Here is a 14,374-nt window from a genome sequence, read left to right as displayed (position 1 = left end):
ATTTTGGGTTTATGATAATCATAAATATTTAATAACTAGGATAATCATAAATATTTACTAATAACTCCCAAATATTTGATAACTAGGATAATCATAAAAACTAAAGTTGCCATGAGAAAATTCTGTCTCTATAAAATGATCCATTAAAATCATCAGCCGTCGCAATAGTGCCCATATTTTAAACTTCTATCAAAGTAAAGTAATTAGTGGATACAAAAAAACTGCAATTAAAACGATACTAAAACGTGCAACCACCACAGCCTCCCTCAACCAAACTAAACCACAGTTGGAATCATCAGTACAAGCAGCTCGATGGTTCGATCCGGCCGGCAGCCATCCCGGCAGCATTGGAGCACAATGCTCGAGCCCGTTGGTCTTTGTAACTCAAACGAACGTTTTTTAGCTGGATTTTCCGGCATGGATTAGCCTTGCTACAATCAAATTTCACAGCTACTTCAGTTGCTGATGTGCCTCCAATGTCTAGGTAAGTCACCTCACTAATTTTGACTCCCGATACCTAAGTCACAAGCAATTCAATTTAGGACATGTCACACAAATGAAATCAGAACAAAATAATGATTATTTGACCTGTCCGGGGCAATTTTGATTATTTGGGCAGTAATTTTGGTCAATGATAATGGGATTCTGGACATTGTTCATTGTGACATGGCCAAAAAAGACATTTCTCACAAAGCCTTTACTTGGTCTCCCCCATGTCTTTATTCTCACACCATTTTGCGTGTTGTCAAATTTTACACTTCTAACCGTCACATTTTGTACACCGGCTTCTTCGAGACCCTTCCCCAGGCTTCCGATACTGTGTAGAACGATTAACTATAAAATTGAAATACGAGACAAGGTAAAAAAAAACGATGAAACGAACATATCGGATGTGAATTGACCTAATGCCATGGCCCGGGCCGCAGTGGATATTTTCGATCCACAAATTGGCAGCACCCGGCCCAATGGAAACGCAGTCGTCTCCGGTGCTGATAACGGAATTCAGAATTGTGACATCCTTGGAGAGCTGAACGTGGATTCCGTCGGTGTTGGGGCTATTTCCCGGCGCCGTTACTTTGGCGCCTTGTAACATCACATTTTGGCATCCATTTATCACGATGTGGAACATTTGGCTATTTAGGGACGTCAATCCACTTATTTCAATGTTCTTCGATTTCGTAATACCTAATGTCTGCACATCGAGATTAATTAAAGCCCAATATTCAAACATTCATCTTCTCACAAAATTATACATCAATTCATCTTATCGATTAATAATCATGTCTCATACTATATCTATAGTATGTACATAATTTATAGTAACCGTGACCCCTCCACTATATCACTAACCTGGAATTAGTTATCAAAATTTTCTACGGCAGTTAATTTCTACTATTCTCATTATATCTTTAAAATTTAATTATAATTCGAAATAAATTATTAAAAAAAAGAAATAATTAAATAAAAAAAGAATTAGTGAAGCACGTACCGTAGCACCACGAGGGCAGTTTCTGCCGGACTTCTTGCAGGCCCACAAGCTGGCGCCGCGGGCGTCGAGGGTGCCGCCGCGGATGGAGACGCCGTCGACACCCTCGAAGAGAAGCCAGTTGGCGGCGCTGAAGTCGGGCGGGGCGACGAGGGTGCCGGCGATGGCGATGGTGATAGCTCGGTTGTTGCATGGACCACTAAAGTGGAGATTCCGAAGAAGGAATCTTCCATGGGGAATGTAAATGGTGGAGGGTTTTGTGGAGGCACAAGCTTGTCTCCATGCTTTGGCGACGGCGGAGGTAGAGTCGGTTTCGCCGTCACCCTTTGCTCCTAAATCGACCATATTGTACCATGTCTGAGAAGCCCATGTTTGGGGTAGAAACATTAGCAGTATTAAAACAATGGGATTTTCCATTGAGATATTGGGAATGGTAGTTTTGGAGATTGGTGATGAGTTGAAGAGTTTTTTGTGATGAGGAGTTAAAACTAGTAGTAGTTCATTTATAATGAGACAGTTTAATAAAATATGTTATCCATGTAATGAGAGGGGGATGGAGTATTTTCTATGAAATAATACAATGAAGCTAAATATTAGTAATGCTAAGTTGCTAACCGTAATTTTTTGGGTATAATGTATTGAGATTACGAATGATTTTGTTAGGGCCTTCTTATGTTTTTTGTGGATTTCATTGGGCTCAATCAAAAAGCGGCTCTGAGTTTGCGTTTTAAGTTAAGGCCATTATCGTAATAAAATGGATAATATTTTAACAAGCTTATTTATCAATAACTTACTCAAGCATATAATAATTTCAACAAAAGTTAGAATGATAACTATAATTAGGGTGATAACCATAATAGTTCTTCCGAAATTATCATGGAAGAAATATTCCCTACCCATTAGAAATGAAACATTTATTTTTCGGCACGAAATTTTATATAGTGCTGATTTGAGAGTTAGTGAGGAGAGAATAAAGTAAAACGTTTCATTTTTAATAGGACAACCTTAAAAGGAAAACTTTTCATTTTTAATGGGACAGATGGAGTATATCTTTTTTGCTTAAATATCATTGTATGTTGAATTTATATAATCCTGAAATTATCATTTTATGGACGAAATATATTATGTTCGCTAAAATGTCATTTTTATGTTGAATTAATATCATGTTTGCTTAAATATTATTTTATAGAAGAAATATATCATTTTATTAATTACAAGTATCATTTTATACATACAAAAAAGAATATAATTTTATTGACCACAAGCATATTTTTTACATGTTGAAGAATGTCATTTTATTGATTACAAGTATCATTTTTATATGGTTAATTGACTATTATGGTTATCACCCTAATTATGGGTTATCATGTGATGCTCTTTAAGAAACAAACATAGATGTTGATGGCGCATATGACGAGCCTAATTAGTGAAAAGTTCTAACAAAAGAAAAAAAAGCTAAGAATTGATTTAGAGCATTTCAAACTCAAATGAATTGTAAAATAATTTTATTTTATTCAATGTCATTTGAATTCTTTTTAACTTTATTTATTCAGAAAAAAAAGAGTGTTCAGAAGCATAACATGGTCGTTTTAATGTAACATACTAATCACTTTAATGTTGATCATCTTTGACTATTACTCCAACATTGAGTGCAAAAGTATGCTGACGAGGCAAATGCCGAGCACTTGCGTACTTGGCAAGTATTCGATATCGACCGTTTTACTGAATAATTTTGCCTTTTATCGAGCAATTTGGTGCTAGATATTTTTTTTAGTGTTAAGAGTATTAAAGTAAACTTACAGCTTTCTTCATTGCAAAGTAAAAGTATTACAAATATATAAATTATATATTGATGATAACAAATTTTACAATACTCCAATGATTATCTCGACAATCAGTAGCAGGGCTACGTTTCAGCCACATGCGTTTTCGTTTTTCCTTATGTCATATAAACTGACAAACTTGCAAGAAATTCAAGTCTCTACATATGTCATGCATGAATTTCTTTCTAATGACTTTTGTTATCAGTAAAAGTATGCCCTATAATCTAATTAGCCCCAGTAAGTATATATTAGTAATAACTTATAAGCAGCTGCTAGGGTTGACAACTCCATCAGCCGAGCCACCGGCATTGGAACACGACGCGGTGGCTGGTTTGTCTCTAAAGGTGAGGTTCACACCATCCAGTCTGATTCCACTGCAAGGCCGCGTTTGACTGCAATCGAATTTTACTGCAACTTGTGTCGCAGATGTTCCATGTATATCTTCATATCTCACGTTGCTAATTTTCACACCCGAACCCTACAAGTATTCCAAAATTAACAATTTTAATTTAAATCTCAATTTCTGAACGAGTGCGAAAGTTTATTTGCTGACCTGATGGGGACAAGCTTGGTGGTCGGGGCAGTAATTCTGATCAATGATAACAGGATTTTGGACATTAACCATGACGAGATGTTGAAACACAACATTTGTAACGAATCCGTTGCTAGGCCTTGCCCATGTCTTCACCCTCACACCATTTTCGGTTCCGGTAAATGTAGCTGTTTTTACAGTCACATTTTTCACTCCGGCTTCGTTCATATCCCAACCTAGACTTCCAATACTGCACAAAATTAAATTCGATTTAAATTCTTTTTAGGAGTTCAATGATTAAATAGATCACCCACGTGACACTAACCATGCATGTGCCCTTTTGAATTTAGTATGTCACCAAAAGTCAATATGTAACTAATTCTGTTTTTAAAATGTTTAATGAAAATAAAATTGAATCTGAGTTATGGACGATGAATATTACCTAATCCCGTGGCCGGGGCCGCAGTCGAAGTTCTCAATCCATAAGTTGGAGGCGCCAGGGCCGATAGAGACGCAGTCGTCGCCTGTGGCGATGTGTGAATTGGTGATGGTAACATCAGATGACTGATGTATGTGAATCCCGTCGGTGTTGGGGCTGTTCCCTGGGGCTGATACTCTCACGTTCGACAGATTTACATTTCGGCATCCATCAAAGAGAATGTGGAACATTTGGCTGTTCAACGACACTAGACTGTTGATCCGTATGTTGTTCGAATTGTAGAATGCTAATGACTGCACTCGCAACCAACAAATGAAATTGTATAAATCAAAAGATATATATGCAGAAGCGCATTAAAATGAGAACTGAGATTCAGTATTCAGTAATATCAGTTGGCTTCATAAAATATATCTGACTTTCAATATCACAGAACCTTACTAATATTGACTTATGTTATGTGATGTTAAATGATTCTCAGTTCTCATTTAAATGGCGGTACTAGCGGAATAGGACCATATATATGTAAATAGAATTAATATAAAACTCACAGTAGCGCCTTTAGGGCAATTGTTGCCGGAGTTCTTGCAAGCCCACAATTTGGTCCCTTGGCCATCTAGGGTTCCGCCGTAGATAGAAACTCCAGTGGCCCTTTCAAACTTCAACCAGCTCCCAATATTTCCAATTGCATTGTAATCAGAGGGAGCTACAAGAGTCCCATCAATACGTATCGTTATGGCTGTGTTGTTGCACACACTGCCACTAAAATACGCATTTCGCAAGAGGTACCTCCCTGGTGGCACATATATGGTAGCCGGGGCCGTGGTGGCACACGCTGCACCCCAAGCACTTAGAAAGGCCTTGGTGCAATCGGATTTTCCATCGGATTTTGCGCCATAGGATTGCACATTGTAGGTGGGATTGGCTGCAAGAACCAATCGTGAAGAGTAGTAAAAAAGTGACAGAATAAGAATTCTCATCATTCTTGAGGTTGTGTGGTAGTATGGGATTGTGCTTTTTGTGGGTGATTTGAAGTGGGATGACGGAGCTTCTATTTACAGCTTCATATCAGAAAATGGGCTGCCTAAATTGGGCAACTAACTAAAACTGTTTTGTGTTGGCTACAACTTTTATTATGCTTTATTAACAAATATTAGAAAAATGTAACTCAGGAAAGGAGAGAGTCAAACAAAGTATAATCGCACAGAATTTGGAACGAAGAATGTACTAGTACCCAATCTCCCTCTACAATCAAATTTCACAATTAGTCAATATACCTTTTTAATAGTAATCAATAGACTCCCTAATTAGCCAAAATTCCCCTCGTTTTCAGTTTGAGAACATTAACTAATTATTTACATAGAATATATATTAGTTTTAGTAACAATTGAAGAATTGAAAGTTTGTTTGAAAAGGAAATCATGGAACTAATTAAATACTCCCTCCGTTTCCTCGAGACAGAACTTTTCGGCACGAAGTTTAAGAAAATGATGTTTAGTATGTTAAGTACGTAAATAAAGAAGTAAGAAAGAGAAAAAAATAAAAAGTGAATAAAGTAGAGATAGTAAAGTAAGAATGAAAAAAATCTCTCCTCCCAACTTAAGATGGCTTACTTTCCTTTTTGGTTTATCCCAAGATGACTAATTACTAAAAATGAAAATATTTTTTTATCTGCTTTATTCTCTCTTACTTTACACTCTCCATTTAACACACAAAATAAAATTGTATAAAATCCAGGGAACTTCCCAAAATGAAAAACTGACTCAAATATAAGGGAACGGAGGGAGGGAGTACTATTTCATTTGTGCTCTTGTGAACAAGTTGGAATGGGCTAAAATATGAAGTTAATCTTCATTTGAAAGGCAAACACAAACATGGTTGTAAGTTGCAACAGTTACAATATGATGTTGCTTCTACGTTTTATCAATGGTTAATTTGAGGCACAACATCACCTTTATTGAAGTTTTCAAAATTTCTTCTACATACCTAAAGTTAATATAAGACGTAATTTCTGTTATTGTAGTTTATATGCATCAATCAATCCAAAAAAGTGACAGAGTGAGAAAACATTTACTAAATACATAGTGTTTTAAGAGCATCGGTAACGCTACGGGCCGGGCCGCAAATCGTGAGTCCCGACCCGTCCCACGCTTTAAACGGGAGAGCGTCACGGCCTGGACCGGTCCCGGGGCCGCATTCCTGGCCTGGTGACCGTCCCGCGGCCCGGCCCAGCCACGTGTTAAATGGTGCGGGACGTGACGTAATGCGGTCCGATCCAGGGTTATTTCGTTTTCGGGTCGGGCCGCAACTGATTTTTGTTTTTTTTTTAATTCAAAATTTTTTTTATAAATACTCCTCCATTTTCATACACATTCAACTTCATTTCAACTTCAAATCTCTTCCTAGAATTTGAAAAAATGTCTCCTCGTCAAAGATTATTCGAATCTCAAATGTCCCGGTTGTTAGCAGGGCGGTACCGACAATCCAAGAAGAAATCAACAACGAAGTAGAACGCTACCAAGCTGCTATTCAAGCTTGGAACGAACAACAAATCCGGGTACCACGTACTCGGATGTATATTCACCGAGACCGTGAACAAGATGCCTTGCGGCTTTTCACGGATTATTTCTCTAGAGATCCGCGATGGAGTGATCAGATGTTCCGTTGTCGGTTCCGGATGCGGAGGCCTTTGTTCCTATGCATTGTCAACGCACTTGTAGCTCGTGAAACGTATTTCTGCCAAACAACTGTTGTTGTGGGCCGACAAAGTATATCGACGTTGCAGAAATGCACGTCTGCCATTCGTCAACTCGCTTACGGAACTACATCAGATATGTTCGATGAGTATCTCCATGTAAACGAGCCTACTGGACGGGAGTGCCTAGCTAGATTCTGTCGGGCAGTCGTCGAAGCATTCAAGGATACATACTTGAGAAAACCAACGACCGACAACGTTAGGAAGCTGGTCGACATGCACGAGCGGGCCCACGGCTTCCCGGGGATGCTTGGAAGCATCGACTGTATGCACTGGCAGTGGAAGAATTTTCCAACGGCTTGGAGAGGACAATACACTAGCGGGCATAAGGGCACACATCCCATGATTGTGTTGGAGGTCGTTGCCGACAAACAATTGTGGATCTGGCATGCCTACTTTGGTGTCGCGGGGTCCAACAACGACCTCAATGTGTTGAACGAGTCAACATTGTTCAACGACTTGGGTGCCGGGCGAGCGCCGAACGTAGAGTTCGCAGCCAACCACCGTCGGTATAGTATGGGGTACTATCTGGCAGACGGGGTCTACCCTCGATGGCCCGTGTTCGTGAAGACTATCACATGTCCGACAACGGATCGGAGGGCATTGTTTGCCCAAAGGCAAGAGGCGGCTCGGAAAGATGTCGAGCGTGCATTCGGAATCCTCCAAGCACGGTGGGCTATTGTGAAGGGAGCGGCCCGTGGTTGGCAGCGGTCACTAGTCGCCGACATCATGTATGCATATATCATATTGCATAACATGATCGTTGAGGACGAGGAAGATAATGTCACTTTGTGGAGCGACGATCCGCTCGCCAGCGGCAGGAGTGACTACGTTGTTACCGACCCGCCCGTGCAGGGCCTTCCTCCCGACATCCGCAATGTCATGGCCCGGTCACCTGTGATGCGCCAAGAGGAACAATACACTCGCCTCCAAGCCGATCTAATCGAAGAGATTTGGACTCGCACCAACGTTTTCCAGCATTGACGTTGTGTTTTTTGTCGTTTTTATTTTGTATTTTAAAATTTCTATGTTGTAATTTTCAATCTTCGATCGAAATTAACTTTTCCGTGTTATAAATTTCCGGCGTTTTTTATTTTACGTTTAAAATATGTTGAAGTTGTGAATAGTGTCATTTATTAGTTGCGGCCCGGGTTGTGGCCTGTAGGGTTAGAGCAGTTGGGGTCTGAGCCGCAACTGTAGAGAAATGATGACGTGGGGGGACTTGAGGCCTGAAACCGGGTCGGGGTTATTGATGCCCTAAGTTTGAGAAAATAACTTATCATGTGAGAGAGAAATTATAGAATAAGATGACGAACGTTTGATAAGCGGTCGAAAAAAATAATCCGATGAAGTATTAGATTACTTGAAAGGTGGAAGAATGCCAATATCTTATTTTATAAACCGTAATACTATATTTTATCATAAATGATTTTTTACTACCTCGCTTACTTTTCTTTACGGATCTCAAATATTTGCTAAATAAAATCTTACTACCAAATTTTCACATGATATGCTAGATTTATTTTTATTTTTGTTCTAATAGTGAATGAATTTTCTAATACTTTACGTGACATTTTTTATTTTTAAAGAATATAATTTAGACTAAATCTCTAGACTAATCAAACCATATTTAACAGATCTGGACAATTAGTTTATTCACATTCATTGTATATTCAGTTTAATTTCATTAAACTTTTATTTTGGATTTGAATTAAATGCATATATGTTTACGTTATTAGGTAAATAGAGGGTATTAATTAAGTACTAATTACCGAACTAGTATGAAATAAGATGAATCACTTTCTAGAAAATAAAGAGTATTTAATCGTCAACGTAGAGTAGTGCACATGCAAAGAATACAATTATAAGGAAAAGAATTTAATGCGAGAAATCAGGGATCCGTGAAACATGACAACGTGCAATTGTGGATACACCATCATCAAATATCCATTAATAAGATTATTTCAGGTTATCATAAAACACCGTTGTCGGTTCCGGATGCGGAGGCCTTTGTTCCTATGCATTGTCAACGCAGTTGTAGCTCGTGAAACGTATTTCTGCCAAACAATCGATGCTGTGGGCCGACAAAGTATATCGACGTTGCAGAAATGTACGTCTATCATTCGTCAACTCGCTTACGGAACTACATCAGATATGTTCGATGAGTATCTCTATGTAAACGAGCCTACTGGACGGGAGTGCCTAGCTAGATTCTGTCGGGCAGTCGTCGAAGCATTCAAGGATACATACTTGAGAAAGCCAACGACCGACGACGTTAGGAAGCTGGTCGACATGCACGAGCAGGCCCACGGCTTCCCGGGGATGCTTGGAAGCATCGACTGTATGCACTGGCAGTGGAAGAATTTTCCAACGGCTTGGAGAGGACAATACACTAGCGGGCATAAGGGCACACATCCCACGATTGTGTTGGAGGTCGTTGCCGACAAACAATTGTGGATCTGGCATGCCTACTTTGGTGTTGCGGGGTCCAACAACGACCTCAATTTGTTGAACGAGTCTCCATTGTTCAACGACTTGGGTGCCGGGCGAGCGCCGAACGTAGAGTTCGCAGCCAACCACAGTCGGTATAGTATGGGGTACTATCTGGCAGACGGGGTCTACCCTCGATGGCCCGTCTTCGTGAAGACTATCACATGTCCGACAACGGATCGGAGGGCATTGTTTGCCCAAAGGCAAGAGGCGGCTCGGAAAGATGTCGAGCGTGCATTCGGAGTCCTCCAAGCACGGTGGGCTATCGTGAAGGGAGCGGCCCGTGGTTGGCAGCGTCACTAGTCGCCGACATCATGTATGCATGTATCATAATGCATAACATGATCGTTGAGGACGAGGAAGATAATGTCACTTTGTGGAGCGACGATCCGCTCGCCAGCATCGGGAGTGACTACGTTGTCACCGACCCGCCCGTGCAGGGCCTTCCTCCCGACATTCGCAATGTCATGGCCCGGTCAGCTGTGATGCGCCAAGAGGAACATTACACTCGCCTCCAAGCCGATCTAATCGAAGAGATTTGGACTCGCACCAACGTTTTCCAGCATTGACGTTGTGTTTTTTATCGTTTTTATTTTGTATTTAAAAATTCTATGTTGTAATTTTCAATCTTCGATCGAAATTAACTTTTCCGTGTTATAAATTTCCGGCGTTTTTTATTTTACGTTTAAAATATGTTGAAGTTGTGAATAGTGTCATTTATTAGTTGCGGCCCGGGTTGTGGCCTGTAGGGTTAGAGCAGTTGGGGTTTGAACCGCAACTGTAGATAAATGATGACGTGGGGGGACTTGAGGCCTGAAACCGGGCAGGCCCGGTCCTGAGTTTTTATTGGCCCGGGGCGGAACTAAAAGAGGGGCCCCATAGCATGTGGGCTCTTGCTTCTTGCTTGGATCTGGCCCAGTAGCATGTATATACTCATGTATGTATTTGGATTTTGGAGGCCCCAACGTTTTGGGGGCCCGGGGCGGGGGCACTGCTCGACCCCCCCAGGGCCGGGCCTGAAACCGGGCCGGGGTTATTGATGCCCTAAGTTTGAGAAAATAACTTATCATGTGAGAGAGAAATTATAGAATAAGATGACGAACGTTTGATAAGCGGTCGAAAAAAATAATCCGATGAAGTATTAGATTACTTGAAAGGTGGAAGAATGCCAATATCTTATTTTATAAACCGTAATACTATATTTTATCATAAATGATTTTTTACTACCTCGCTTACTTTTCTTTACGGATCTCAAATATTTGCTAAATAAAATCTTACTACCAAATTTTCACATGATATGCTAGATTTATTTTTATTTTTGTTCTAATAGTGAATGAATTTTCTAATACTTTACGTGACATTTTTAATTTTTAAAGAATATAATTTAGACTAAATCTCTAGACTAATCAAACCATATTTAACAGATCTGGACAATTAGTTTATTCACATTCATTGTATATTCAATTTAATTTCATTAAACTTTTATTTTGGATTTGAATGAAATGCATATATGTTTACGTTATTAGGTAAATAGAGGGTATTAATTAAGTACTAATTACCGAACTAGTATGAAATAAGATGAATCACTTTCTAGAAAAAAAGGGTATTTAATCGTCAACGTAGAGTAGTGCACATGCAAAGAATAAAATTATAAGGAAAAGAATTTAATGCGAGAAATCAGGGATCCGTGAAACATGACAACGTGCAACTGTGGATACACCATCATCAAATATCCATTAATAAGATTATTTCAGGTTATCATAAAACACCGATCCATACTTTTTTATATACATTTGTGGAACTAATTGGGCAACGAATTCATATGCCCATTTGTTTTGGCCACATTACATGCATCGTTTAGCCATTTCTGCTCTGAGCCAATCACGTCGGGTATTATACTATATAATGAAGAAATGCGAAATTTAAATAATTCAAATTTAAAAATATAATGATATTATTAGTATATTTAATATTATATATAATATCTATACAATTCTTATGACACAATGTTAGATAGTTGTTTTCGATGAATCGCTATATTTTGAAATCATCAAGAATATTCTCATACTCCCTCTGCCTTATTAGAAATGAAACATTTTCTTTTTTTGTTGTCCTATTAAAAATGAAACATCTCATAAAGTAGAAATAACTACATCTCTACTTTTTCATCTCTCTTACTTTACTATCTCTTGATTAACTCACAAAACAACATTACATAAAATCTCGTGCCGAAAACCAAATGTTTCAGATTTATTGTGACGGAGGGAGTATTTATTTGTTGTAAACTTTCTCTTGCAATATACAACTAAGATACCATTAATCATCCATTCGTCTCTCATTCTCTTTCACAAATCTTTCTTAATAAGTTTCATTGAAGAAAATATTATCTCGACAGAAGTTGTTGCAACCAGAAGGATAAGTTGCAACTCAATCAAACGGTACACCAAGAGGAAAGCGTTATCTCTTGTGGTTTAAACCCAAAATCTTTGTTAGACTTCCCAAATCTTTAATGCTAGAGAACTCAACTTTCTCAACTGAATAACTAAGAGTATAAGTTTTAAGTTGATAGGAAAGAGTCATACATTCAGTAGACAAAAAGTCATCCAGATAAAGTTGTCCAAGGCGAACCAACTTATCCATATTGAAGCTAGCAACTGAGTTTTTTTATTAACGAGATTCATGCAAGTAAGCAATTATGTATTTGTTTCTGGAAAATGATTATTCGATCTCTTAAGTAAGTAAATCAAGAATCTAACAATGATCGAATAAAATGTTAATTTTGCATTAAATGGATAATTAAGTGTAATTATAACTGAGAAATAAAATGCACTCTCTTCGTTCATCAATACTATCCCACTTTGACTTGACACAGATTTTAAGAAAGGTCAAGTAAAGTTGATGCAGTTCCAGCAGTAATGTCAGCTACTCTGAAAACGTTATGTGTCAAAATAACTTTAAATTCAGACAGTGGTGTTTCAAGCCCGCCAAACACAATATAGTGGGCTCAAATAGTATCTTTTTAAGGGCTAATCTATGTAAACTTAAAACATGTTGTACCAATTTGAAACATTGATTAAATATGTTGTATGTATGGTGTAATGACCCCTGTTTTTTTATATAAATCTATTATCCGGGTTAGAACCATTTTCATGCATATTATTGACGATCACCAAATTTTTAAACAAAACAAAACAGTGAAGTGATAGCCCTATCGAGTGTCACCCGGTCACTTTAAACTTGTCTATAGATTTAAGCCTCTTCTACTTTTAGTTTCTACACTTCCTAAACCTTTGATATGCTCACATTATCGTAGTTTGTTCCATTAAAAATGAAACGTTTTGTATAATGGAAACAACTTTATTTCTATTTCTTCTTCACTCTCTTCATTAACTCACAAAATAGCAATACATAAAATTTCATGCCAAAAAACAAATGTTTCGTATATAAATACAGAAGGAGTATATATTTTCACATATTATATTATAAAATAAACTTTAAGGAGTATATATTTTCACATATTAGTATAAAATAAACTTTTATATCATGTTATTTAATCTTATTTAGTGTTTTTCGTATACATTCATTTGGTTATATGTACAAGCATCATGTACACACAAAAAGAAAAACAACAATTTTTCCAATGCACCCAACCTAGCATACAGATAATTTTAGAGTTAGGTGATTTTGAAACATGACATTAAATGAAGAGATTAGGTTTTGGTGAATTTAAAAAGTGCAAAAAAAATCATGTACAAAGTGATCATGAACCTTTTGACTTTCAGTTCTGTCTATTACTTTAATCAAGACGTGGCATTAGGGTGTCCACTATAAGCGGAACAATAGCCACGCCTCAGTTTTTGTCCATAGCCCTAATTTTGTTGTCCACAGCCTCAAAATTCTATTTCCGCCACTATAGTGGACACCTCCAATAGCCCCCAAATTTTATAATCAATTTTCATTTTAAAATATTTTTAGTTTCAATCAGGTATAATTAAAATCATCGCAATGTAAATAATTAGAAAACGAGGTAATTGGGGCCGAATATTCGTTGTATTGCAAAAGGGTAAAATTATACAACAAATTAAAATTATACAACGCAATTTAAAATTATACAACACAATTTAAAATTATACAACGAATTAAAAAAATCGACGCCTATAGCCGCGCCGGGCATCCATCCACTATAGGCACCCGCGCTATCCGCCGCGTCCGCCCCCAACTCGCCGCGTCCTCGCCCCGGAGTCGGCGATCGCCCGTCCGCCGCCTACCGCCCCCATCTCCTCGTCCGCCCCGGGGGCGGACAACTCTCCCACTATGGATAGCCCCGAGATAGCCCCGAGGCACGGCTATAGCCGCGCCTAACCATTGTGGACACCCTTATTACACCCTTTGCGAAACAATATAATTTATCCTTCTTTTCCAATAATTCAATGTATCTAAGCTTTGCAAGCAGTATTTCTCTTCTTAATTTACTTTAATAGCAGATAACTTTTCGTAACTTTTCGGGTAAACGATCGAACTCTTACTTTTTGCATGAATTTCGTTGGATAACTATCGTAGCCCTCAAAAAAAAATGTAATCTCTTAAATTAGGTTATATTGATTTAGGCTGCTAACTTGTGAAAAAAATACTCAATTATTGAAATTGGCACATCCAATCACTTAACTAGGTCAAATGAAAAGTTATAAAAACCTATATTTAGTGTAGGAACAGTCCATATCGACAATTAGGGGGAGAAAATAATGTAAAAATAAAGAAGGGTGTGCTTTCCAAGTTTTCTGCATAGCGTAGCTAGGTTTTTGTCACAGTCGGACGTCCAAACATTGTCCGACCATCTTGAAATTTTAACAAG

At 38.2% G+C, this 14,374-nt stretch overlaps 2 protein-coding genes across 2 annotated transcripts; both read right to left on the bottom strand.

Moving 5' to 3' along the window:
* Positions 1 to 295: 295 nt before the first annotated feature.
* LOC121754626 (polygalacturonase-like) lies at positions 296 to 1,903 on the bottom strand. Its single transcript, XM_042149953.1, has 4 exons — positions 1,490 to 1,903; positions 903 to 1,192; positions 589 to 817; positions 296 to 517 (listed from the first exon to the last, which is right to left on the bottom strand). Exons 1-4 carry the CDS (start codon positions 1,901 to 1,903, stop codon positions 296 to 298), a joined length of 1,155 nt encoding a protein of 384 aa, XP_042005887.1.
* A 1,415-nt stretch (positions 1,904 to 3,318) lies between these two features.
* On the bottom strand, positions 3,319 to 5,497 carry LOC121754068 (polygalacturonase-like). The gene is made up of 4 exons (XM_042149403.1): positions 4,829 to 5,497; positions 4,284 to 4,573; positions 3,863 to 4,091; positions 3,319 to 3,787 (listed from the first exon to the last, which is right to left on the bottom strand). The coding sequence occupies exons 1-4, from the start codon at positions 5,258 to 5,260 to the stop codon at positions 3,569 to 3,571; spliced, it is 1,170 nt and encodes a 389-aa protein (XP_042005337.1). The 5' UTR covers positions 5,261 to 5,497; the 3' UTR covers positions 3,319 to 3,568.
* Between the last annotated feature and the right edge of the window lie 8,877 nt (positions 5,498 to 14,374).

The sequence above is a fragment of the Salvia splendens genome, chromosome 11 (assembly GCF_004379255.2).
Source record: "Salvia splendens isolate huo1 chromosome 11, SspV2, whole genome shotgun sequence".
Taxonomy (NCBI): Eukaryota; Viridiplantae; Streptophyta; class Magnoliopsida; order Lamiales; family Lamiaceae; genus Salvia; species Salvia splendens.
This window is presented reverse-complemented; position numbering and strand designations above follow the sequence as displayed.